The sequence below is a fragment of the Acomys russatus genome, chromosome 28 (genome assembly GCF_903995435.1).
Source record: "Acomys russatus chromosome 28, mAcoRus1.1, whole genome shotgun sequence".
Lineage (NCBI taxonomy): Eukaryota > Metazoa > Chordata > Mammalia > Rodentia > Muridae > Acomys > Acomys russatus.
In genome coordinates this window covers 17137422-17162959 of record NC_067164.1, presented here as the reverse complement: position 1 = coordinate 17162959, position 25538 = coordinate 17137422, and the positions used below count along the sequence as shown (strand labels likewise).

The following is a 25538-nucleotide window of genomic DNA, read 5'->3' as shown; positions in this document are numbered from 1 at the left end:
GTGGGCTTCAGTGGGGGCAAGGAGCTGCTGCTCCTGAGCACACCGGCAGAGAGCTTGCCTCCTTTGATTTTTTTCCCCCCTTTAAAGGCACCATGTTCTTTAGTAAGCAATGAAAACAGTGCCAGTTTCTTCCTCAAAAAGCTGGAGACTCATAAACGTGTTTTTCTCGTGCAGCTGTGAGAAAGGCTACTTTGGAGCACGCTGTGAGCGAGTGGACTTGTTTTACCTCCAGCAAGACAGAGGGCAGATCCTGGTGATCTGCTTGATAGCAGTCATGGTGGTCTTCATCATCTTAGTCATCGGCGTCTGCACCTGCTGTCAGTAAGTGGCTTTAAGCTGGACTAGGACTGAGCCTGAGAAGTTATAGCTTGCTTTTCTCCTCTGCTCTTTTCTTCTTTTCTTTTTCCTACCATCGCTTCCTTTTTGCTTTGATTTAAATAAATCAACCTTTTGAGCCTCGTGTTTACTGACGTAAAATTTTTTATTAGTAGTGAAACACATTGTAGATAATTTTTTTAATCAACTTAAAGGAAAGAAATAAGTTAAAACAATATTTATAGATATCTTTGGGCTAAAAGTTTCAGCCATTTAGCCTTGAAGGCAGGTGTACCTTGTGTGTTTTGGTAAGCTAAACAGAATTTTCATTTTCCAAAACTGTTTCACTACATAGTGACATTGAAGGATAAAACCAAACTGAAACCTTTCTTTTGTGATCATGTTAAAATAATTAATTTTATGTTCATGGACGATTCTTCTGTTTTTATTATCAGAAGTTTTCATTATGCACTTGGAGTTGAGAGACACTTTTCTTTTTCTTTGAGAGAAAATGGCTTAGAACAATGATTAGTATGTCAGCAGGTTCTTTGAAAACCTATCATTAAGTCTAATATTTTCTTGTCTTGAGGAGCATCCCTTACTAACAACTGCATCCACGTCTGTACTCTAGACTATACCAAAAGGAGATGCCTTACAATATAGTGTTCCTTGGATGAAACAAAGAAACAAAAACAAACAAGCAAGCAAATAAACTAAAAAACAAAACCAAAGCCGAAACAAAACAAAAACTTATTTTGACCAGCTTTACAATTAGAGATTTTTTTGAGAATTTTCAACAAATTCCTTAATGCCTCTGAGCTTGGATATTGTATATTTTCTGTAAAATTCAGTATTAAACTAGATAATTTATAGGAACCTTTAGCCATTAAATTGAAAAAAATTGCTTTGAGTTTTCATATTTTATTGTAGAAAGGAATCTTTTTAATGTCACGTTTAGGGCAGAGGACATGTGAGCACAGCTGGGGAAATGAGCCTTTTACATTAATTTCGAGCCATATGTTCAGGCAACTAGAGTGCAGCCCAGAATATTAAACCAATTTGTTCATCAATGTGCCTAGAGATTTAGTAATGTTTCCAGGGGCTTTTGTTCCCTTCCAGCTTCTCATGGCTGTTTCTGTCTTCACTGCTTCCCCTTCACACCAAAAAGTGATGACCATTCTGCTCTGTGAAATGACTTTGCTTGGGAAATTTCCTTCTGTCCACTAATCTCTATCAGTATCCAGGGACCAGATTCTTCCTACGTATATAAACGTATGTCATCCCACTGTGGCCCATGGCAGCTAGTACTTGAATTTACAAAATAAATGTGTCAAAAAGAGAAGTCAGTGGTCTTAAGACAAAAAAAAGGAGCTTTCACATCTTGAAACAGCGTAGAAATAAGGCCACGGTCTCTCTCAGTGACTATTTGCGTGTTGACGTGAGCTCAAATATTCAGTCTAATTTCAAACATGTTATTTTTGAAGTCCTCTTCGGAAACACCGTAAAAAAAGGAAGGAGGAGAAAATGGAAACGTTGGGTAAAGATAAAACTCCCATAAGTGAAGATGTTCAAGAGACCAACATTGCTTAATGGTAAGGATGCTAAACACAGTAGATGGGAAACCTGCTGACTATAAGTGGTGCGTTGCGGTTTAATTATGTGTGACAATTATTGCTTGGCATTGGGTTATGTATACAAACATATGAAGATAAATTCATTTTCTTTATGACAAAACCTGTACATTTTGTCATAATAGTATCATGACATAATAACAGAAAGATATAAACAAACTATTTTTTGTTTGATTATGTTAAAATAATTAATTTTCATTTCATGTTCAAAGGACAATAACACTCTGTCCCTTAGATGAATGTATTGCCACAGAAATAGCATTCTGATGCTATGTAGTTGTTATTTTGTGTATTTTTTCTTCCATTATCTTGAGTAAAAGAAGTATTCTAATTTAAACATATCATATCAAGAGAGGAAGTACAAGAGCAATAGCAATGTGAAGGTGATGATGATGATGGTGGTGGTGATGATGATGGTGGTGATGACAAATGTGTCTTACTTAAAGCACACTTCTCAACTCCTCAAGTGTTCACGAATCCAGTAGGAGTCACATAGCCTCTCAGATGATTCAGTACAGAGATTCTGATGAGAATACTTCCACGTCAGTCTCCCAGGAGTCTAGGAGGGCCACCGTGCCATGGGATTTGGCAGCAACAAGAAGCTATCAAATGTTCTATAGCTGGCGGGGCCATGGCAAGCATTAGCTGGTCCCCCTCCAGGCGGAAGCAGATGCTGTGGCAGAAACCTAAACAATGAAAATAAGATGCCCCAAAGCATCCTTGCTTTGTGTCCTCTTCACATGCCTGGCACTAGATAGCTGCAATCCCAAACAAACCAAGTGTGGGGCAGCATCCTGAACATGTAGTTAGTAAGCAGCAGGAGCCCCATGGAAAATCTTCGAGGGGCTCACAGAGCGCAAATTGTAGAAGCAAGCGGGATAATCTGAGTTATAATGGCATGAAATCCAACTAAGACCTATTTTTTAAACGAAAAGTAGTATGTTGCCCCACATGTGGTGGCTCCAGGTTTTATGGCACTGAGACTTATGCTTAAAGAAATGTAATTTCTCTCTTTTTTGCTAACTGGTCATAGCATCGCCCAGATTCCTGGCCAGTTCCGCTAGGTTAGAGGAGATGCTGGGAGCAACCTGGCCTGGTGTTTCCTTGTTCACTCTCAGCATGAGAAAGCAGTTGCCTTCCATAACTCCCTTTGTGTGCAATGGCATTCCCTTTCCATAAACATCTTAGTACCCAGTAGTGGCTAATGACACTTGCTGAGGCATTGCAGAGTTCTTATCATTTATTACAAAGACAATACTAGTGACTTGAGCCACAAATGCCAGCTCTGGACTAGCTGTCACTGCTGTGTTGTATAGTACTTTGTTTTGAAGTTGCTGCTCTTATTTTCTTCCCTCTCACAGGCTATCGTTATCACAAGCTGGTGGCAAGCTACAGGAGACCTTACTCATTTGCAGATGGACAGAATGTGTCTCAGGAAAACAGCTAGCAGAAATGAATGTTTAAATATTGTATTTACTTTTTTATTTTTATTTGTAACTTTGTGTTGTTGTTGTTTTTAATAGCGATATTTTTTTTTATTATAGTCTAATAGTTGTGAAAAAAGGACCTGATTAAGTAGCAACAATAATAAGGGACATTTCAATGTAAACTTTGAGGATTATTAGTCAAATATACAGGTGGGAAAAAAGTTAGATTTTAAGAACCGTGAAACCAGGTGGTGGTGGCGCATACTTTTAATCCCAGCACTTGGGAGGCAGAGGAAGGCGGATCTCTGTGAGTTTGAAATCAGCCCATTCTAGGACAGCCAGGGCTACACAGAGAAACCCTATCTCAAAAACCAAAACAAATCAACCAACCAACCAACAACCAACCAAACAAAAAATGCTGAGGCAATAAGAGGGCTTACTAGGTTTATACACTTACCATATGCTAAAAATTTGAAATATATGATTTCATTTTTCCATTCAGCCATCTGTGAGATCGCATATTTTTGCCCTCATTCCTATATATGCAAAAGTTACACAATCTCAGTTAGATTTAGAGATAGAGGAATTGATGGAGTCAGAACCGAGATCAACCTAGATTCAAAGCTGGTGTTCTTGTCATGTTTGTTAATTTGAGTTCCTGTAATCTAACTCAATAGTGCAATCCAAGAGTTTCTCCTGAGCTGTACTTTGCTTTGACTCTGAGATGGTCGGGCAATTTCCCTGCATTCACACAGACTGTGGAGTCTTGGCTGGTGCCACGATCATCATTATGATTTCTGCAGGGTTGGCTTTCATCATCATCGTTATTTTGCTTTTAATGACATCTCAGTGACATGAGTATGCTTATATTACCAAAATCACCAGGAAAAGTAAATGACTGGTGTCTTTCAACTCTTCCATAGGTACCTATGCACAGTAAAGTATAAATAGTGCTATAAGAGACTGTTAATATCAGCGATGGCACAGCTGAACATATGTGGCCCTGGTCTCAATTCCAATGCATTTATAAATGCTCTCAGGTGAATTTTGATACCATGACATCCTGACCACAGCATTTATTATTTGAACTATTTTGCCACTATTACGTTCCTTTGACTTTGTGCTATGTCTAGTAGAAACTGTATTACACATAAAAAGGTAAATTTTATATTTAGTCAGTATTCTATAAGACGTAGAACTTCCACACTGATTAGGTGGGTCACTTACAAAATCCAGTGGGAAGATGTCCTCAGACAGTGGTGCTTCCTGCCTGTTGGGGTCCTTGTAAATTTACTTTACAATAGAGATTCCATAGATTAAAATGAAAGAGGGAATTCCCTATGTTCTTCTAGCACAGTGTTTGGAAGTAGGCTGGGTTTCACTAATGATGATACCTGCCAATCACAGCTAAGTCAAAGAAATGACAAGTTTCAAAATAGATTATCTTCCTTGTAACTTAATGGCCATCCTTGAAACTAGGCTACACACAGTTGACTCAGATTCCAGCTTTATTTAGTCTCCTTGGGCTCATATTTGTATTTCTCTCCAGTCTTCTTTGATGCTAAACAGGTTTGAAATCAATGACCACTAGAACATTTAAAAATACCACCAAATACTGCTAAGTGTCTCTGCTTCTTGGTCTCTGGTTGGATGACCAATGTAATCTCTTAAGTCAATGTCAGGGAAACTCCTCATTTTTATCTGAAACTTTTAGTGGTGTCTCTTGAAGTTCTGATATTAAGAAAGAAGCTCAAGAACTTTCATGGTTTTCTAAAGTGTATTTTGTAATTGTTTTTGCATATACTATGTTGTTTATACAGACTGTCAAGGTTATAATGAAATAAATTTATTTTTAAACAATGCAGTCATGTTTTTCCTTGGAGACTTTCCACTGGTACCAGGAACTATTAATGGAAATAAATGTAAAAAGAACTGCTTTTAAAAGTTCATCTTTATAGAAACCATTCATTGAAGCATTAGAAGTATTCTAGTTGGCTCTTTGTTTTCTTTCATGATGAAGCACTTGAAAGTATGGAAACATGGATGTGACTGTCTGCCCAGGGCTCTGATCATTTCTTTGAATTCTACTTCCAGCTATATTTGATTGTCCAGTCGAAGTAATTTCTGTGAAGTTGGAAATCTGAAATATTTTTTTCTTGGTTTAGGGAATATAAAAATGTCGGCTTAAAAGTTGCTGACATCAGTTTATATCTAATAGTGCTACAGAAGGCACATGATTTAAGGTACCTTTAAGAGTGTGTACTTGTGTGCGTGCATGTGTGTGTGTCTGTGTGTGTGTGTATAATAATTCTGGAACAAGTTAATAGAAAATATCTTATATTTATTATTTTGAGCATCAGGCAATGGAAACAATTAAGTACAAAGTAGGTTTAGGCAAACACATAAGCCTACTTCTGTACTTAGGCGAAGAAATGTAACCAGTGGTCAGGAAGGGTTAGGCTAAGTGGAAGAAAAGTCGTAAGAAAAAAAATGTCAAAGTTGACACCTGTGTTTTGGCTTATGTGGACTGGAAAAGTAAATGAAGCCTCAAGTGGGAGGAGGAAGAGAGAAAGATGGGCGGGAAGGAAGAGACGGAAAGAGGGAGGAGGAGGCAGGGAGGGAGATGAGGGAGGGGGTGAGAGAAAGCTTCTAGCAAGTGGTTACAGCTTATGTTCACCCATGTATATGGAACTTTCTATGAGTTCCATGAGACCCATCAGTATTTCCACAATAAATCCTTCATTTGACTTTAGAGAGTTCGGCTTGAGTTTCTTTAACCTGGAACTAAGCACCTGGGTGGTTCAGGTGTGTCCTGAGATTGTAAATAAGAGTTTCTTAATGAAAAAAAAAAAGTACACTCTGTGAAAATGTTTTCAAATAGTGCCTGTTAATGTGAGAGAGAAGGATCACTTCTTTTTTTTTTTTTTTTTTAGGTCATAGCCACTTTATTTATTTTTTTATTATTATCATTTTTAAAAATACTTTTTTTACACATATATAAGACAAACTACATACAGCAGGGAGAACCATGTGACAATCATGAGAATAATGAGTTCTATACATGTTACATTCATAGTGACTTGGCCACCTGCATTTGTCTCGTTTGAAGTAAGTGTCTTTCCTGTCTTGTTGGGGCTAAATTTCTGAGTGAGATTCAATATCTATCCTATCTCAACTCTAATAGCTTAACTTCTTTATCTTGATCTAAAATGATCTTGTCCCCTAACCAACTAAACTTGGTTGTAAAAATATACTATCTTGTCTTCAATGCCCCTCAGAGACTTGAGAAGGAATAAAACTTAAATTCCTGAGTGAACCAGCAGTGTGTGTTAGCAGCCTCCAAATTGTACAAATTTACTTAAGACAGCTTACTTCCTGACTAGTTACCCAATACACTTTATAATGTTGGAGCCTCATCTTCAGCTTTCTGGCCTAATATCTGCCAGACTTGTTTGCAGGGCAGGAACTATTGAAGACTTCCTTTCCCTGACTTGGCAGAGTGCGGCCGTTTACTCTGATGAGCATCAAAGAGCCTCCTTATGGACATGGCTTCAAGGGTGGCAAAATAGCTACTGGGCAAAATTTCCTCACTCCTGCCACAAACAGAATCTGCCCAAAAATGGGCAACTTAGATGCAGGCAGAGTTGAAAGGTCACTTCTAGCATCAGCATCCCATTCTCAATGTCCAGCCATTCAGGGCATCATGGAGAGGGAACAGGGCATTCAGATAACACTGGCTGAGCACCACTGCACTACAGGTCAGTCACCACTGATGAAAATCCTAAGAAGGAAGAAGGCAAGGCCTCTTTTGAAACATCCATCTGAGTAGGTGAATGAGCTATGCAGGATGATTTCAGTGTGCTTTGGTGCCGTTCGTATGATTGTCAACACCACTGGATAATGCAATACCTAAAAGCTTGGCAAAGCATTCATTTGGATTTCCTATGAGTATGTTCCCAGGGTAAATTGGTATGTGACTTAAAAAGGGCTTGGTGGGGAAGCTCCTCCCTCAGAGCAGGTGGCTTCAACCACTCAGTCAGGTACCACAAAAGAATACAGTTTGATTCTTGCTAATACCATTCCTTCTGCTTGCTTTGAGTTTGACATGCTTTTTTTTCTAATTCTTAAGGTACAAGTTTGCCTGACATTTTCCATTTTTAGTGATGTTTACAGGTATAAGTTAACCTTCTATAAACATTGTTAATTGTATCCTAAGATGGGCATATTTTCTGCTGCCTTGGACCTTAGGACTCAGGGCTGTTCAGTGTTGGGTCTCTGAATCTTAGACCAGCATCTCTTTAGGCTCTCAGGTGCTCAGCTTCCTTGGGACTCTGAATTTTACACCAGTATCCTCCCAGGCTCCCAGGCTCCCAGGCTCCCAGGCTCCCAGGCTCCCAGGCTCCCAGGCTCCCAGGCTCCCAGGCTCTCAGCCTCACACTGAAACTTACAGCACTGGGTTTTCTGAATCAAGGAACTTGGATTTGTACTGAGCTGCATTGCTGTTATCCCAGGATCTCTAGATTGCTAAACAACAGCTGTGTAACTTAACAGCCACCATGATCACATGAACCAATTCCCTTAATGGTTCCATTCATGCGACCATAGACGTATTCTATTGGTTCTGGGTCTAGAGAGCACTAGCACAGGTGCTCTGAGAATGATAAGATATCATCATAAGAGAGGGTGACTTGGATAGTTCAGGGAGCCAAGGAGGAGGTTATACCTAAACTGATGATTTGTTCTTCAAAGATAAAGGTCTTTGTCTCAAATCCAAGTTCTACAGAATTTCCCAGAAAGCTTTGACAGTTAAGATGCCAGTGGGTATGGCTAGGAGAGAGAAATCGAAGGTTTCATGCCTCATCCGACTCTGCCCTGGTCATTGTCAGGGTGAGAATGTGGGCACATACACTGGAAGATGAGATGTTCCCGTGCCTGAGGAGCGAACTTATTTCCTTTCTGCAATGAAATATTTATAGTTTCCACTCATATCATTGCCCCCAGTGTGAGTGAATTACATGAAAATTAGAGGAAATGTTCTGGATCAAGGGCTGGAGAAGGTAGGTAGCAGGGTGCTTCCTTAGCATGCACCAAGAAGTTTTGAGTCAGATAATGCACAGCTGTTCTCTATTTTGTTTGGTTTTGCAAGGTCTTTCTATACAGGCAGGCCAAGCCATTCTTTCTCCCTCAGTGCTAGTATTAGACACATATTATAAATAATATTGCTATTTACAAACTATTTCTTATCTCTATACTTTGCTAGTTCTAGTATATTTTCATTCATTCGTTCATTCATTTATTCATTCATTCATTCATTCTGTGTACTTGAAACTAAGCCCAAGGCCTTGCACATGCCGGTCAAGTGCTGACTGAGATACATTTAGATAGGAAGACACAAGGACCCACCACTGGACAGTGAGCAGGCAGTGAGAGACTTTAGAGTGCTCAGTGCTAAATGGGATGTCTCCATCACACCCCTCCCCCCATGACTCAGGCATCTATTCAGACGAGGGACTAGAAAGATTGTAAGAGCCTCAGAGGTAGTTGGATGACTCAAAGGAAACAGTGTCTTCTAGACACAACAGGACTGACAAGAACTCACAGAAAGTGTGACAGCATGGTTAGGATCTGCAGACGTTCAAGCCAGATGAGGTCCAAGAATTGAGAGGAGGATGTGGATGTGGGGTCCCACTGTGCCATTGATACCTAGTGGCTAAGGGACAGTCAGTTTTCTCTGATAGAGTGTCATTGGTTATATCAACCACACTGTAGGCCAGGCACCATGCCCTGGAATAGTTGGCCAACACAAAACCAAACTCCATGGTTTTATGTTCCTTTGTGTGTGTGTGTGTGTGTGTGTGTGTGTGTGTGTGTGTGTGTGTCTTTTCTTTGTTTTCTTGCTTTTGTTTTTCTTTGAGAGAGACAGAGAGAGAACATGATGTTGACCAAGTCAGAGGTGAGGAAGAACTACGAGGACTAGGGAAGGGGAACAACGTAATCAAAACATATGGAAAATATTTTAATCATAACATAAATATGAAAGGACCAGTTTGAGCAAAATTTCATGAAGGAAATGAAGGACGTATTCACTGTCCATGACTTTGGGACCAAGACATTTCCTTAAAAAGGCATTTACTTTAGAATGCCGTATTAACTGTTATGGTGCCCTGATCATTCCTTCATCATTTAAAAGTATTTTCTAAGTATCTAGCAGGTGCCAAGTTCTGTTAGTGCCAGATTTATACCAATTACGTAGAGCAGTTAAAATGTTAAAAAAAAAAAAAAAAAGAAGAAGACTAAAACATCTGACCTCATGGTCTTTTTTTTTTCCTAGGGAATTCTCTTTTTCGTAGTGTAGAATTTAAGTGAGACTTCTCCAAAATACCATAACTGTGAGACATTATTATCAGTCTTTAAACCTATGATTTTTTTTTTACTTATTTCCAAGTGTTTTATTAATTGATTAAACCTACACAATGTCTTAGAGCCTTAAAGGCAAGGCGAGCCTTACCTCATGGAAGAGCCCGGCGTATCAGACGAGTGGGGGACTTCCCCGACTTTCAGTAATTGGCGTGTTTTATGACTTCCAAGAGCTCCCACGCATAGCTGTAGTTCCTTGGTCTAAAACTAGCTTTAATACTGCTGTTTGTTATGCTTGAGGAGCATGGGTGCCACACTTGGGCACCTGCTGTTCTTCTGGGCTCTTTATGAGTCAATGCAATTCTTTTTCCTCTAAAGAAACCAGTTCCCACGTGATCCTCTTTGGAGCCAAGCATTAAAGCCAGAACATAACTGTAATTAGTCCACTCTTGTCTCTTTGCTAACGTTACTGGACGCTAGGAATGTGTGTCTTATCATAACATCTGGCTGGCACTTGTGCAAGGAACTCATTTGTCCCGAGGAGGCCCCGTCAGCTACTGACATTTATGGAGTCTGAAACTCTTTACAAGGAAACTATAAAATTACATAACTCTGAAAACTGCATAAATCGTTATTTCAAAGAAATATTAAGATTGTTGCTGGATGTGTTAAAAGGTGGGTCTTGGGGCACAATTGGTCAGCAGTTATAGGCGGTACTTACATTCTAAAAGTAAAGTTGACCAACTGTGTTTTCAAAGGATTTTCCCCCCTCTGTGCTTCATTATTTTCACCTAAGTTTCAATTACATAATAAGTAAGTATGGGACAGAAGTACATCAGAAGCCTCCTTCCTTTATCGTTTGTCTTCAGTTTATTTGAAGAGGCAAAATGCTTCACAAACACAGAGCTCCTTAACGGTACCTGTTATGGCAAATATAATCAGTTTGTATACAATGATGATGAAGAAGAAAATGTTGCCGAACTGCCTGACCCAAGCTAGATAATGATGCTCATTGTTCTGAGCTTCAGTAAAAAGTAAGGGAAAATTTGAACTTGACTTGATCTCTAGATCTACTTTTGAAGTAATACAATGTATGAACTAATTAAATAAACTTGTTTATACTTTATATTTTTAACATCCTAGGAACATTTTGTCTACTCAATGAACTGGAAACAAAAATTCTAAAATGTCATTTACAGAGTGCTTTTTTTTTTTTTTAACCTGCTTGGTTGGTTTTTATTTGTTTCACTCTTTAAAACAAGAATGTATTCTTGGATTATGGTGTGAACACTTTTCTGCCTCTTAACTCTAACTGGACTTTCAAACATCTGAGCTCTTAACCGAATCAGTGCTCCCATCACTGCGCAAATGCCATAGGGAAAGGGAGGCTCACTCTGAACTATTGTGCATTAGGGCTTCAGTCGGCTGGCTGCCGTGAGGTCCTGCGCAGATTGTTCAGCCCCGGCTAAGGTCTTACTCAACAATGCTGAAGTACATCGTGACTAGGGCAAGCTAAGATGATTCGATGAGATTACAACACGCAGGTGCCTACGGCCACTCGGAATATTTCTGGCCCTGGGAATGAGTGCAAATCTTGCTGGTTACCGTTGCTAAGATCAGTAGCAGCAGTGTCGATGCTAGTCTTGGAAAGCCAGGGGCTCTTCCTTCAAGCTGAATGGCCACCCAGGTGCAGTGCAAGCTCACTAAGTGTTTAAGGGGTTCTGAGTCTTCTGGAAAGGGATGCCTTTCTGTTCCTGACCTAAGAGTCTGTGCTTAGTGCAGCATTCCACCTTGGGGAGCAGTCGTAAGATACCGGCTCCCTTATCAGCTTCCTTGCCTCTTACCTTTCTCTTTCTTCTACCCTTTTCTTCTTTCATTAGAGCATGAGGGAAAAAAAATTAAGAAACAGAGATAATACCAGTGGGAATAAACACAAGGACTAGTGATTTTTTTAAACCTATGCTGGGACAGATATATGGTAGGTATGTCTGGTGAGCACCAGGGTTGGGCTTAAAAATAATCTGGCAGCTGGACTAACCACCGACAGTTATCCACAGTGAGGCTGCATAGCATCAGTGTACCATTTCCTAGAGGATAAAGCTAAATCTGGTGAGCTTAAGGACCAAGCCAACGACTACACTGATTGTCATTGTCACTTGCATCTTAACTTTGGCATCTTCAATTCTGAAACAAAAGTATACTTAACTATCCATCTCTCAAATTGAACTAAAAGAAAGAATATATTGTTCTGGATCATCAAAAAAAATTAGTAAGATTGTATAGTTGGATAGCTTAAAAAGTGAAAACCTAGACAGGAACACACATCTGAGGACTTTGCAATCTTTCACCCAGATTTTATAGGGTTAGCTGTCTTTTCTCAACCCTGCTAACACTGAAAACGAGAGAAAGAACAGGGAAGTGCAGTGGACACACTAACCACAGAATTAGTTTGCTGGAGGGCAGCGCACCTTGGCAGATCAACGAAAAGATAATTCTCAGTCAAAAAAAAAATATGTGGAATGAAGAAGAAAAAGACTGAAAAACTTTGGGGCCATTTTTGATATTTTTATAATCTGTAAAGTCTTATGCAAGTTGTCGCAATTGGAAAATCATTTTTACTGATAACCCGAATTAACTTGTGACAGTTGAATTTAAAATGGTATTATTAATTTAGCCTCCACAAACATGGAATTTAATCTCTATTTAGGCATGGACTAGCACATGTAATACTTAAAAGAAAATCATATTACAGTACCTGGGAGTCAGGCAGAGGCAGGAAGAATTTCCATGAGTTCGAGGCCAGCCTGGTCTACATAGTGAGTTCCAGGACAGCCAGCACTACACAGAGAAGCCTTGTCTCAAAACAAACAAACAAACAAACAAACAAAAATCACAGGTAAGATATTGGTACTGTATCATAAAACATTCTAACCCGGTAGAAAATTACACTTCAACAGCAGCATATCTTGATGTGATAATATCCCCTCCACCCCCCTCCCCGCGATGACAGACACATATCAAGAACATACATGTTGTTCTATAGTCTTTCTTCAGATTCTCATCAGAATAGGTACATTCTGAAAGCTGACCAGGGACACACACACACACACACACACACACACACACACACACACACACACACTGAACAGAGTGCGAAAGCCAAGTACAAGTGAGGAGAACTCAAGTATCTGGCAGGCACAGGCGTCTACAACTGGCTGAGAAGTACACACTACACAGCTGTGAGCTGTACCAAACACATCATCCCTGTGGGAAGTGTACACAAATAGTACTAACAAGAACAACAAGTATTTTTTTTGTCATCCAAACACAATGTCTGCCTTCACATGGCTGTATTCTGTCAAAGTGTCCTTCAGGACGTCTACGGCAGAGTGGGTAGAAGTCCCTAATTTCATGTCATGCTCATAGGCACTATAGAGGTTACAGTCTGTTATCATCAGTGTCATTCCATTTTGGACACTGAGGCAAAAGGAAGGATGACTGCTTCTATAGACACTTACAAACTATGCTGGTGTCCAGTGGTCACAGGCCAGGGCACTGCAGGCTAATTGGAAACAGACCATTGTTGTCCCATAGCTGCGGAAGCCTATAAAATAAATCACCACAGCCTGTCTTTATAGTTCTGATGTTTTGTTCCATGTGGATTTCTACATGAATTTTAGGTACTTGATTCGACTCATGCAGTCTTTGGCTTTCCCTTAAATATCAGAGATGAGCAGTCAAGTTTATCTTATTCTTATCCCAGGCCAGAATGAAAAAGAAAAAAAAAAGGGCAAGCCTGGAGTTTCAAGTAGCAGGCTGTAGGTGAGTGTGTTGGCATATGGCTTTGGTTCCAGCTCTCTGGAGGTGGAGGTAGGCAGAGCTTTGTAAATTCATAACTAGCCTGGCCTACATAGTGAGTTTCAGGCCAGCCCTGGCTACTTAGTAAGACCCTGTCTCAAAACAGTACAAAACCAAAAACACCATAAAATCTTTAGGGAATTACATAGTTTTCTGCACACAGGCAAAAAATCTCTACTTGAGGTAAAAGAAAATTTCATTTCCTTATATGCAGCGATATTCTAGCTATCAACCCAAAGACCTTCCAATTGACTTCAATATGAACTCTACTGTTTACCTGTGGTAAGTTAGCTTAATTTTTTTCAGCCTCAGTTTCTTAATTTATAAAATTGATATAACGGTCCCCACCTCCTCTTTAGTGTTGATCTCACAAAGCCTGTGTTCTGAGCTGGCCTTGGGATTTAAGACCTACTTAGCAGACTTATACTTCCAATGAGTTCACACTTCAAATTCTTAGGCTTTGAGCAAAGTGCTCAGCCCTTCCCTTAGCACTAGAGCATGGAAATTGTGAAGCTGGCCTGTGGCAGGTGCCTGCCCCATAATGGCCATTCAGGAAACACTAGCTAGCGTTACTGGCTATGTTGCAGTTGGTTTGTGGACACAGTTAGGTCAGTGGCCCTCTCCTCAGCCCGTGAGGATGTGGAGGTTTAAACAAAGCCCCACTAGTTAATAGTGTTTTCCTTCTGTAAAGGGAAGCTAACGTGGGATGGGGCAAGACAGCAGACAACATGGCAGAATCAAATGACTGATGTTGACAGTCAACACTATCGTATTTCAGACAAGTGCGCCCTCAGCCCCTCTTGAGTTACACACTACGTTGGGCTAAAACATCTGGTTCAGAAAGGAAGGCCACAGCCTCAGAACTGGTTCTCCATCTGCATGACCAGATGTGAAGGCATGGCTCCTTCCACATACTCCCTCCCCAAGGCTCAGCTTTCCATCCACAGCAGCCTTAGGTTTGGCTTTTAGTCAGTGCCGTCTTTCCAGGCATCATCAGTTGGCACTGGCCGAGATGTGGATGTCTGGAAGGTTCACACTTCATCAGGTCTGGTCTGTTTCTGTGACCTTCTTCTTGCTTCCTGACAATCCCTTAGCACTGTTGTTGCTCATTTCTTTCAACACTCAACCACAAAAACTCCATTTTCCTTGTTTTATTAGGCAATAAAATGAATGGAATTCAGTTGCTTATGATTTTATTAGTTTTGTCTCTCATTCTTCTGGCAACTCTCTCTTCTCAGTGGTTAAACAAAATCTTATAACCTTCCTCCTGCCAAAAGGGGCTAAGATTTTTTTTTTTTTTTTTTTTTTTTGTGGCGGGAAGGTCTGCTTACCTCTAGGAGGGAAGAGAAATGCTTTCATGCAATCTCTCGAACCAAACCCATTCAGTCAGAGTCGACAGTGCAATTTCATGCAGCCAAGTGTATTGACATGCTCAATAAATCACACTGGCTGAACAAGACAGGGCTGGGAGATGCTTACACGGAGCTGTCTTCATGGCTGTTTTCATCTTTTCTAACACTTCAGGGTCTTGAGCATATGTCCTTAGCTTCTAGGAAGGACCAAGCTGTAGTTATACCCAACCCCCTTTTTTTTTGCTGAGATCTCATCTGTGTAGAAAAGCTTTGAGGAACCCACAGCTCCCTTAAGGAGGTGTCTGGTCAGTTTGTGACCAGAATGTGGGGGATGCTGGCTCTGGGCCAGGGGCTGCTTCATCCACTCTTCCTCACAGCAGTGCACACAGCACAGAATACGGAGGAAGAAGCTCAAGCCAAACTCAGCCATCCCTGGCCTCCAAAGGGACTCAGGTACCAGTCTGTAATTCTTCCCTGTTCCCCGATGCATCCACCTCAAGGACATGCTCCGTTTACTAAGCATTTTCCCCTCCGTACCTCCCTCCTTCCTTGTCCCAAGGCCCCTTTACTTTGTTCCTAGGCCCTCTGATGTCTCACAAGTTTAGCAGCCCTAAACATAGGATGGTAGTGTCTGCTCACCATGAGGGAGGGGCTTTGTCTCCATGTCTACCAACTTCATCCCGCACCCACCTAGGCATGTTGAATGTGTATGGAGGGCTGTTCTTTCTCTGCTATATAATCAAATAAGGTCTCCCCTAAGAGAGTTCATCTCCCATCATGCCCCAGAGAGAACTCTGCATACGTTTTATCAGCTTCTTCTCTTCGTCTCTTGCAGTAATAATAAGAAGAGGATGGGAGAAGCCTTCAGCTCATCTTAATACAGGGGTGTAGAGGAGACCTGTCCCAGGATGGAATAGTGGCTGGATCCCATCAGTTGCCAAGAGATCTATGGAATGAAGCGGGGAGGGGGGGAGGTGTGGTGAAGATTTCCATTTGGAGAGAAAACAGCCACAAAGAGTTTGCATGGGCTTGTAAGTGTGGGGTACGTTTAGTGCTGCTGTCAGGTAAAGGAGAGAGTGTTGGTAAAATTTCAATTGTAGAAAATAGCAAATACTATGTATGTAACTATGTGTCAAATATTGACATTCAGTTGGACAATCTGTGTGTGTGTAGTTGCTCTGTGTGACAATCCTTGCATGGAATAACGGGACACGGAGAATGAAGAAGAATGTACTTCAAGAATGTGTGACAGGGATGTCGGAGTGAGAGAGAGCCCCTGGTATGCCTTGCTATGACCCTGCACTTTACTGGATGGAGAAAAATAAAAGGTTTGGGGTAAGCGAGTGACACCATGGGATGTATAATTTGGGCATACAATTGCATAGGACTGGTGAGCTGTAAACTAGAAGACGAGGGATGGCGGGCAGGCGAACTGAAGGCACTGGCATTGGGAGGTAGAAACAAAGACTTTGAGCTATGCAAGTCATTTTGGAGAGTTAGAGTGATCTTGTTATCTGCTGAACTTGGGGCTAGAGTTACAAAAAACAAGGGCACCCCGCTGGTAGTTCTGGTGTGAGCGCATGCATGTGTTCTCATGGGGGGGACAGAAACCAATGTTGGGGTGTCTCCTTTCAGGTTCTGTTTGCATTCATTCTATTTTGAGGCAGAGTCTTTCATTAACCTAAAACCCATCAAGTAGGCTAGAATAGCTGGCCAGGAAGTCTTAGGTACCTTGCCTCTACCTGCCCAGCACTGGGATTCTGAGAGCATGCCACCATACTAGTCCTTACACGCACATTACTACCATCCCAGCTTCAATCAGGGAGTTCTTTTATTTTTTTATTTTTTACATTTTTAAAATTATTTTCAGTTATGTATCTGTGTGAATGAATGCCATGTGTGGGTGCCCTGGAGGCCAGAAGAGGTAATCAGATCCTGGGAGCTGTAGTTACAGGTTGTTGTGACCTACCTGAAACGTGTGCTGAGGAATGAACTCAGGTCTTCTGTAAGAACAGCCTGCACTTTTGACCGCAGACTCATGTCTCTGTGACATTTTCCTGTGGTTAATCATGATGTGGATTGGAGGGGAAAAGAGCGCACCGAGACTGGAGGTCTGGGCAAGGTGGGAGAGATGACTTTTGGTCTCAGCACAACAGCATGGTTTTGAGGACTGTGTAAGTATCTTAGTGATCACCTGGAATTCGTAAATAATTGTACTCCAGGCCAAGACAAAGACGAGTCTAAGCAGAGGAACAAGAGAGCAAAGCTCTGGGAAGAATGCCCCAGAGCATGGCGGTTTCCCTTTGTTCGCGTTTTGCTTTTCATGGTCTTAGTTACCCTCAGTTACCCCAGTCCCAAACCGCGAAATAAGAACCAGCAGAACCAAGCAGCGCACACTGTCCCTCCAAGTACTGTGAGGAAAGCCCGCTAGAGTGTGAATATCCCTTCTTTGTCTGTTGCATCTACACTGTATGCTTTACCTGCCCCTTAACTTCTTAGGAGTCATCTGGGGTATCAGACTTGGGGGGGGGGCAAGGTCCCAGTTTCAGAGTGCTATGTTCAAGTAACCCGTGTTTTACTTAGTAGTGAATTACAAAATTGCAAATTATAAGATTATAATACAAAAGTAGCAAAATGCAAATACAGGTGTGCTAAAAAAGCAGCCACAAACTGCTTCCTTTGGCTGAAAGGTAAGTTGTTGGAATAAAGAGGAGGAAAGAGTCCTATGCTGAGAGGTTAAAGGGAAATGTTCTATCTATGAAATTAGGAAAGACAAGAAAGAAATTCATATTAACAGTTACTGCTATAGCTGAAGTGCTCAGTTAAGCTGGGGAAGGCGGTCAGTTTATGCACACAGGAATAGGAAGATAAGGGTATTTAGGGGTTGATGCTTCTGAATTGAAAATGGACTGAAGTGTTCAGATACTGAGGCCATGGGGAGACCCTGAGAGGACCCACAGCCTCTTGATGTGCAGTAATTGTGTAAAAGTAGGAAAGACACTCTGAGGGAAAAAAGACCAGCGGATCTAGGGGGCAGTTGGCGATGAAGGGAACACAGGCGAAGTGTAGAGACTCTGGTTGCTGTGGACAAGGAATCTGGAGCATGCTCACGACAGCAAGGCCACTGTGAGGTAGTGCCCAGTGTGAGGAAGGAAGGTGGCTCCGTGGTGCATTCACTGAACATCAGCTTGTCCACGCAGCTGTGAGGGAAGGTGTGTCACTAGCATCAATTATACATCACAGTCAAACCCACAGATATTGCAGAGAAAAATATCATGAGAAGTTGATAGCGCTCCTTAGGCTACAAATACTGAATACAAATCTTAACCCTCAGAAATGCAGTGAATGCCTTGAAAAGGGTTGCAGTTGTGTGCGTTTTGACAAAAGAAAAAGAAAAGAAAAAAATGACTCACTCTCCAAATTGGTTGCACAGAAAATACATCTAATACATTATGACTATTATTAATCAATTTTCACTCTCCAGCCATGCTCACTCTCTACAAAAATGGGGCGGGGTTGGGGGAAGGGGGGAGAAAACCAAAGTAATTAAATGTCCCATTTGGTTTAACTTCAGTTGAGTAGTTTAAAGGGGCTTTTCTAGAAAATTCTTGGCTTGCTTGGAATAATACAATACCCAAGTTCTCAAATGTCTCCCATCTCGTCTTTCTCTCTTTGTGGTTGTATATTTGAGCCAAGGGCAGAGGTCTTATGCCTTATCTAGGGACATGGCCCTGACTCACCAGAATGTTACACTGTACTCTTGTCCTCAAATGATGGATTCTGCAGCAGATGAGCTTATGATCCCATTTCTTGGGTGTGAACATGAACCAAAGGCTCATCCTTCATTAATTAACTAATTAATTGTTTGATTTTTGAGGCAGGGTGTCTCTGTGTAGCCTTGGCTGTCCTGGACTAGACTTGTAGACCAGGCTGTTCTCAAACTCACAATGATCTGCCTGCCTCTGCCTCCCCGAGTGCTGGGATTAAAGGTGTGTGCTACTATGCCCAGCTTCATCCTGTTCTTTATGACATGATCTTTCTCTGTTACCCTGATGCCTCCTCTCCTATGCTCCATCTTGCCTTCAGCCGAGTTGTCCATTGCACCTTTGTGCTGTCACCACATTGCCGTTGCAGGCTGTGTCGAATTCTTAGCTCAGTCCTCACACCACATAGAAACAAAAGAATTCCCAGAAACACAGTTCTCTGGATTGAGGTAACTCTGTATTCTGACCAGAAAATTCAAGCAAGAGATTGTAAGCTTAATGAAACACAGGGGGAAATGAAATTTGACATGAATCTATTCCCTTATACCCATGTAATTTTTTTTTTTGACTTGAGGGTTTATTAGAACCTCTATGTGATCGTTATACCTCTGAGCATTAGTGGTCAGCAGAGACAAAGGTAGGTGAGTTTGAGCAATGGTTTGGAGGGAATACACAAATGAAGAAAGTAGACCCAACCATGCAATAGAAAGAAAAAACCAGAGAAGAGAACAAAGAGACTCAAGGTAAAGAAAACTGAAGCCAAAGCAGGAGGAAACCAGCAAACAAGGGAGAGCTGTGGGGGCATCTGACACAAGGATGGTTCGCTGGGCTAAAACCAGTTCTACTCTATATGCAGCAGTCTGCCCATCTGTACATGGTCCCACTTGGAACTTAACCTGAGTCAGCTCTTATCCCACAAATTAGCCCCATAAGAAAATGCTCCTGTACAGATATAACTTCACTAGGGACCCCGCAGGAGGAGCAGGTCTTGGCTTGTTGGGCTGCTGCGGTGAGAGGACTTAAGACTTGGATGTGTGAAGATGTTCTCCAATGCAGGGCTGAAGAGGATAGGGTAGAAACATCTGACCAATGAGTAGTAAATGGATGGACACCTGTAGGTCCAAAACACCACAGCTGGACTAAAATCTCTGTGCCTAATTTTGTCAAAGAGGGTGGTACATGATGGTCTTTCTGCTGTCTAGGTTGGGTAGTAAGAGCTTTCCCTGTTTGTCCAGCACTGTCAGACGTTGGCTTTTGGCTTCTCTGAGTGGACTGCACTTCATGTTCTCTGACCATCTTCTTCCTGGGGGTCCACTCAGAATCTTAAGAAACCCAAGCCAAAGTGGCTCTTTCCTAGTATGGTCCTAGATTAAAGCTTTAATTCACACACAATGTGGGAAGTGAGAGAGGACAGAGACACAGTTGTCAAGTGGTAAATCCATGTCGGAACAGAAAACAGCCATAGGGTTTGCAGGGCTTTCCAGTGTGTACGTGAGGGTCACGTGCTTCTCACTCAGACTGTTGTAACCTTTTGTCCCTTACTCTTAGATGGCTGCTGAGATGGATATCCTGCAGTTAGCTCTTTGATCTGGACACAGGGAGGTTCTTTTTCACTGATGGACCAAATCCACAGCCAGGCAGGCATTGGCTGGTGATGACCTTCAACATATCAACTTCCTTTTGATTTAATTAGCAATTTTAATTAATAACTATTACCATTATTTGATAGAGACACTGATGCCAAGGAAGGGGCACCTTATTGGTTCCATCTGAGTTCTTTTAAAGCAGGCCTTGCAATGAGAACTTGAGAATGATTGTCTTTTAGACATTACCTTTAGGATATCTGCGAGGAGCTAGGAAAGTTGAAGGGAAGCTTAGGGAAGGGCTTGGAAGGTATGTTAGTGAACCAATCACCTCTGTGAATAATTCAGCACAGGTCTCCCTGAAGAAGGCCAATGCCTTCCGAAGTGTTCCAGCAAGGCTGTGTGAAGATGGAGTATTAATTAGTGCATGGACCCCCGCCCCTCACTGTGTGACCGTTACCACCAACAGCAATGCAATCGCCTATCGGTGGACTGCGTTGTTCACAGGCGATCCATTGTGTGTTGCAGTAAGCTCTTGAGTAAAGAGAGAACCAGAGGCAAGAGAGATTCTAAATATGTAGAACCAACATCAGATCATGGTCATGCCAGGCATATGGCTTCCTTGGTAGCTAGCTAGTGCCTGTCTTGCGTATCTGTTCAGTGACAGGAGCAGACATCACTGTCTGGATGCAGAAGGTTGAGGGGCTGGAGAGAGGAGAAGATGCACAGAGGGATGGGCATGGTTCAAGACAAGCGGTGCAAATGGACTATTGAGTCCCAGGTGGTCAGTGAGCCATATTCCTCTCTGTCTCTTTCTTCCTTGTCCTATTGATATTAATGTTTTGATATTATGGCGATCATGAAGACAGGTATTTTAAAATAATTTGTGCAAAAATAAAGCAAGTGTCTTTGTGTCGGCTGATTTCTGGGTGGCTTCCCTCTCCTATCTACCTAAGGCTGAGGAAAAGCAATCACTTGCCTTCAGCAAATGCACCGGGAACTGAGCAATAGATACAAGTTGCCATGGAAACCAAGCCAAAGGGGAACAGAGCTGAGCCTGAATATTAAGGATTTGTTCAGCCTTGCTGGGTATTTTTCTCCAGTTCTGAGAAATTAGAGCCATCCTTAGCCCCAAGGTTCTGTGAATTCTCATGTTCTTCACCAGTCTCATCTTGACCTCTTGGAGAAATTCTTAGCATCATGTTGACAGGGTCCTGGGGGCAGCAGTCACGTGGCAGGCACTAACAGAGATGTGGAGTCAGACAGATCTGCCTAAGCGGGGCATTTCAGTATGCTCCCGTCATTGCTTGACGCTGGTGAGTCTCACCATACGGAGCATCTTGACAATGCGTTTTGGAATTAAACAGCTGTTTTTCTTTAAAAGATGAGCGTTTCAAGAGCTCCATCTTACTGCTCACATTCAAGTCTGAGGCTTATTTTCTATTGATAAACATAATCTTCTTGGTGCTGTGCAGTTAAAATTTCTGACATTAAAAAAATCAGGGACACAAATTTCCACTGGTTTCTCTGGAGCTCAGAAAATTCACCTTTCCTAGCCTGTAAAAGACTGAGGACATTATAGAAAGTGGTGGTATTATTGCCAATTAGCCAATGGCTTCCACCCCCCGCCCCCCAGAGGCGCTAGGAAGGCAGGAGTTACTGGACCTATGGAAAGTTCTCATGGAGTGAGCTTGGAGTCAGAAAGAGTGTGTCTGGATTTCAGACCCTCAGTTCCCTTACCTACACGGTGAATAATTACACTTCTGAGTTTTGTTTACAGTTTTTGAGTCTCAATTTCCTTAGGAGCTACAGAATTATTTCTCAGTGCTCATTTGCTGTCCCAAGATTTCTTTTCTTCTCTCTCTCTTTTTTTTTTTTTCCTAGTACAAGCTGACTTTCGTGCAACAGCTTTTCTGTACCAAGAGTTGTCCCAAAGTTTGACTCATGTTCTCCCAATTATCCCAACGGGGAGGAGCTTAGATAACACAATCACAGAAAGGGAAAGGCCAGGATTGCCCAGCTAGGTAAGTGGCAGATCCAGGTCTCGAACCCCGGTCATCCAGCTCTAGATATTACCACCACTTCTAATAAACGTTTGCTAGTGCACCAGCTATCTTGCTAGCATCGTACAAATACATAATTCGGAGGCCAGTAAAGTGGTCCATCAGTAAAGTGCTTGCATTATGAGCCTGATCCAGGCACAGTGGTGAGTGCCCACAGTCCCTGTGATGGAGAGATGGGGGTGAAGATCAACAGATAAGAGAGCCTGACTCAACAAAAGAGTCTGAAGGTGCCTGAGAATGAACAGAGGTTGACCTCTGACCTTCATCCACACACTGTACACCTGGGCAGCTGCACACACACACACACACACACACCACACTCACATACATGCGCATACACATCACACACACACATGCACACACACATACTGACACACATGTACACACATACCACATATATGTCTCTCTCACACACACAATTACACACATAAGTAAGACTCCATTACACAAGCGAATGCTAAGGGGCAGCTGTGATGGGCTTCACTGTTGTGCATAGGAGGAGCCAGACTCAGAATCTGTGATCAGGAAACTTGCCCAATCTCCTGCAATTCAGACTCCGTCTGTGCACCTTCTCCAGCCCTGCTCAGCCTCACCTTCACTAGGCTAAGCTTTCATTGTTCTCCACCTTGACGGTGAGATGTTTTTCCAAGTTGCTCCCCTGGGAACCTCTACAGGAAGCTGGAGATTTGAAAGTAGACTTGAAACCTGTACTTCCATGTGTGGTTTTTTGTTTTGTTTTGTTTTTAGTAATTTGTGTGCTTCTTTTGTAGGGGGGGTCATCATCATTTTATTTTTTTAAAGATTTATTTATTTCTTAAGTATATGGTATTTTGCCTGCATATGTCCCTACACGCCAGAAGAGAGTGTCAGATCTCATTACAGATGGTTGTGAGGCGCTGTGGGGTTGCTGGGAATTGAACTCAGGACCTTTGGAAGAGCAGGCAGTGCTCTTAGCCTCTGAGCCATCTCTCCAGCCCCCATCATCATTTTATTTATCTATCCTTACGTCCTATTGGATCAACACATGCCTCTCCCACCGGTAGAGCATTGTAAGACAGGGAGGGGACCCTGCACCTACTTCTGGTTAGAAATGTGTCATTAAAACTCTGGTGCCCCATATTTGACCACGTCCCCTGGATTGGGAGGCCTGGTGACACTCAGAGGAAGGATAGCAGGCTACCAAGAGGAGACTTGATACCCTATGAGCATATACAGGGGGAGGAGGTCCCCCTCAGTCACAGTCATAGGGGAGGGGAGTAAGGGGAAAATGAGAGGGAGGAAGGAATGGGAGGATACAAGGGATGGGATAACAATTGAGATGTAATATAAGTAAATTAATAAAATATATTAAAAAATAAAAAAAAAATTCTAAAAAAAAACCCAACTTAACCCATAGTAGGTATGCAGTAAATGCTTAATAGATTGCTACTTTGGAAATTTTATTCTTTTCCTGTTTATAAACACTAGCAGCAGTGTTGTATAATAGTGTCCATCCTCTGTTTCTGTGAGACAGGTGAAGTGAATTTTGAGAAGAAAGGCAGAAATGAGGTGAAAGCAAAGGAAAGTCAGGATTTATAGAAAGAGCTGACTCTGGGGAAATAAATGTGGTGTCTGAAAAACTTTAAGTAGTAAGAAACCAAACTGATGAAAGGAACAGGGGCAAAGAGGATGCTTTTGTGTATGTGTAAATTGAGGGTGGCTGAACCTTTCTCTCTTAATTGGAACCTGGTCTTCATTGTTTTGACTTTGGTAAAATCTCACTTAAATGTGAAAAAGTTTCAGTTCTCATTGAGGCAAAACTTCTAATTTTTGTTCGGTTGAATCATAGAAACCACGGCTCTGAGCCATGTAGTAGTTTATCAAAGATCACAGTTTGATGGAGGATAAGACGCAGTAACCCAGTCTTCCGGTAGATTTGTGAGGATGGGAGAGGAAAAGGGAGAATGAGAGAATGGGGGATTAAGACCAAAGGTACACAACCTTTTTTCAGTTCTTCCCTCTAAGGGTCTATTAGGTTAATCTTCCCCCGAATCTGCACTTAGCTGTGCATTTGCACTTACCAATAGACTCAGAAGGTATTTTCCTACTGGGACAGGTTATCTACTCTGAGGCACTGTTCCTGGGAAGATATGAGCAAATACATACTCACTCCAGATATGGAACCAATGATAGATCAAAGTATAGGTGCTAGCAAAGTCCATCTCAGGGAATCAATGAATTTTATTGGGGAATATGCACGAGAGCAGAAACAAAAACAAGGCAGGTTGTCTGGTCTGAGAATCTTCTAGGTAGCTCAGTTCATTTGAGAGTGTTTCTCACCAGTCTTGACTGTTTATAGTCAGTTGTGAACCTGACAGGCACAGTGAATCTGCTCAGCTTCAGTGGTTTCCTGAAGCTTCTGAGTTGTTTACTTCCCAAGCATAGGGACCCATCGCTTCAGGGTGGATCTTTTCATCTCCCTTTAGAATAACCTGCACCTTAATGAATTTCTTTTCAGGATGGAATGTTTTATCTCCCCTTTAGAACATCCTGAGCAGTAAAGAGCTTCCCTCTAACACCAAATGTTTTATTTCATAAAAAATTGCTATACAGCAATATCATACCGCTATGAATTGTAATGCTAAAGACTGAGGGCAGGGGCTGGAGAGATGATTCAGTAGTTAAGAGTACTTGTTGCTCATTTAAAAAAAAACCCTAAGTTTGGTTCCCAGCACCCACATGATGGCTCACAACCATCCATAACTATAGTTTTTGGGGATCTGATGACATCCTCTTTTGGCCTCCACAGCCACCAGACATGGATAAAGTATGCAGACAAAATACTAACAAGCATAAGAAAACACACAAACAAGAACCTCTAGGAAAGCTACCCTGGGTTAACTCAGAGGTACCTGGGCTAGCCCAGGATGGAAGATGGTTTAGAGCATGCTCCAGCTGTCTCACCAATACAAATGAAATGGTTGTTGGCATGTCGTCACATTTGGGGCAGTTTATTGTACAAGGGAAGAAAAAAAAAAAAACCTAACAGAAGAACTGACAGAAATGGAGTACTTCCATGAACAAAACCTATAAAGTGACACTGATTTGGGGGCAAGGTGGCTTGTATAAGCTTGAGAATCAGGAAGGAAAATGCTACATAAAGTTTCCAAGACTGTGGAGTGGAAAGTGCTGTGGCGTGCAGAAAATGA

At 41.8% G+C, this 25538-nt stretch overlaps 1 protein-coding gene across 1 annotated transcript in view; it reads left to right on the top strand.

Annotated features, from left to right (window-relative positions):
- The window catches only part of Btc (betacellulin), a 42579-nt gene extending 40670 nt beyond the window's left edge, over nucleotides 1–1909 (top strand). The window contains exons 4-5 of the mRNA XM_051170170.1: nucleotides 175–321; nucleotides 1800–1909. Of these exons, the coding sequence (XP_051026127.1) occupies nucleotides 175–321; nucleotides 1800–1905 (253 nt within the window). The 3' untranslated portion in view covers nucleotides 1906–1909. The remainder of the gene's footprint in view (nucleotides 1–174; nucleotides 322–1799) is intronic.
- The last annotated feature ends 23629 nt before the right edge of the window (nucleotides 1910–25538 follow it).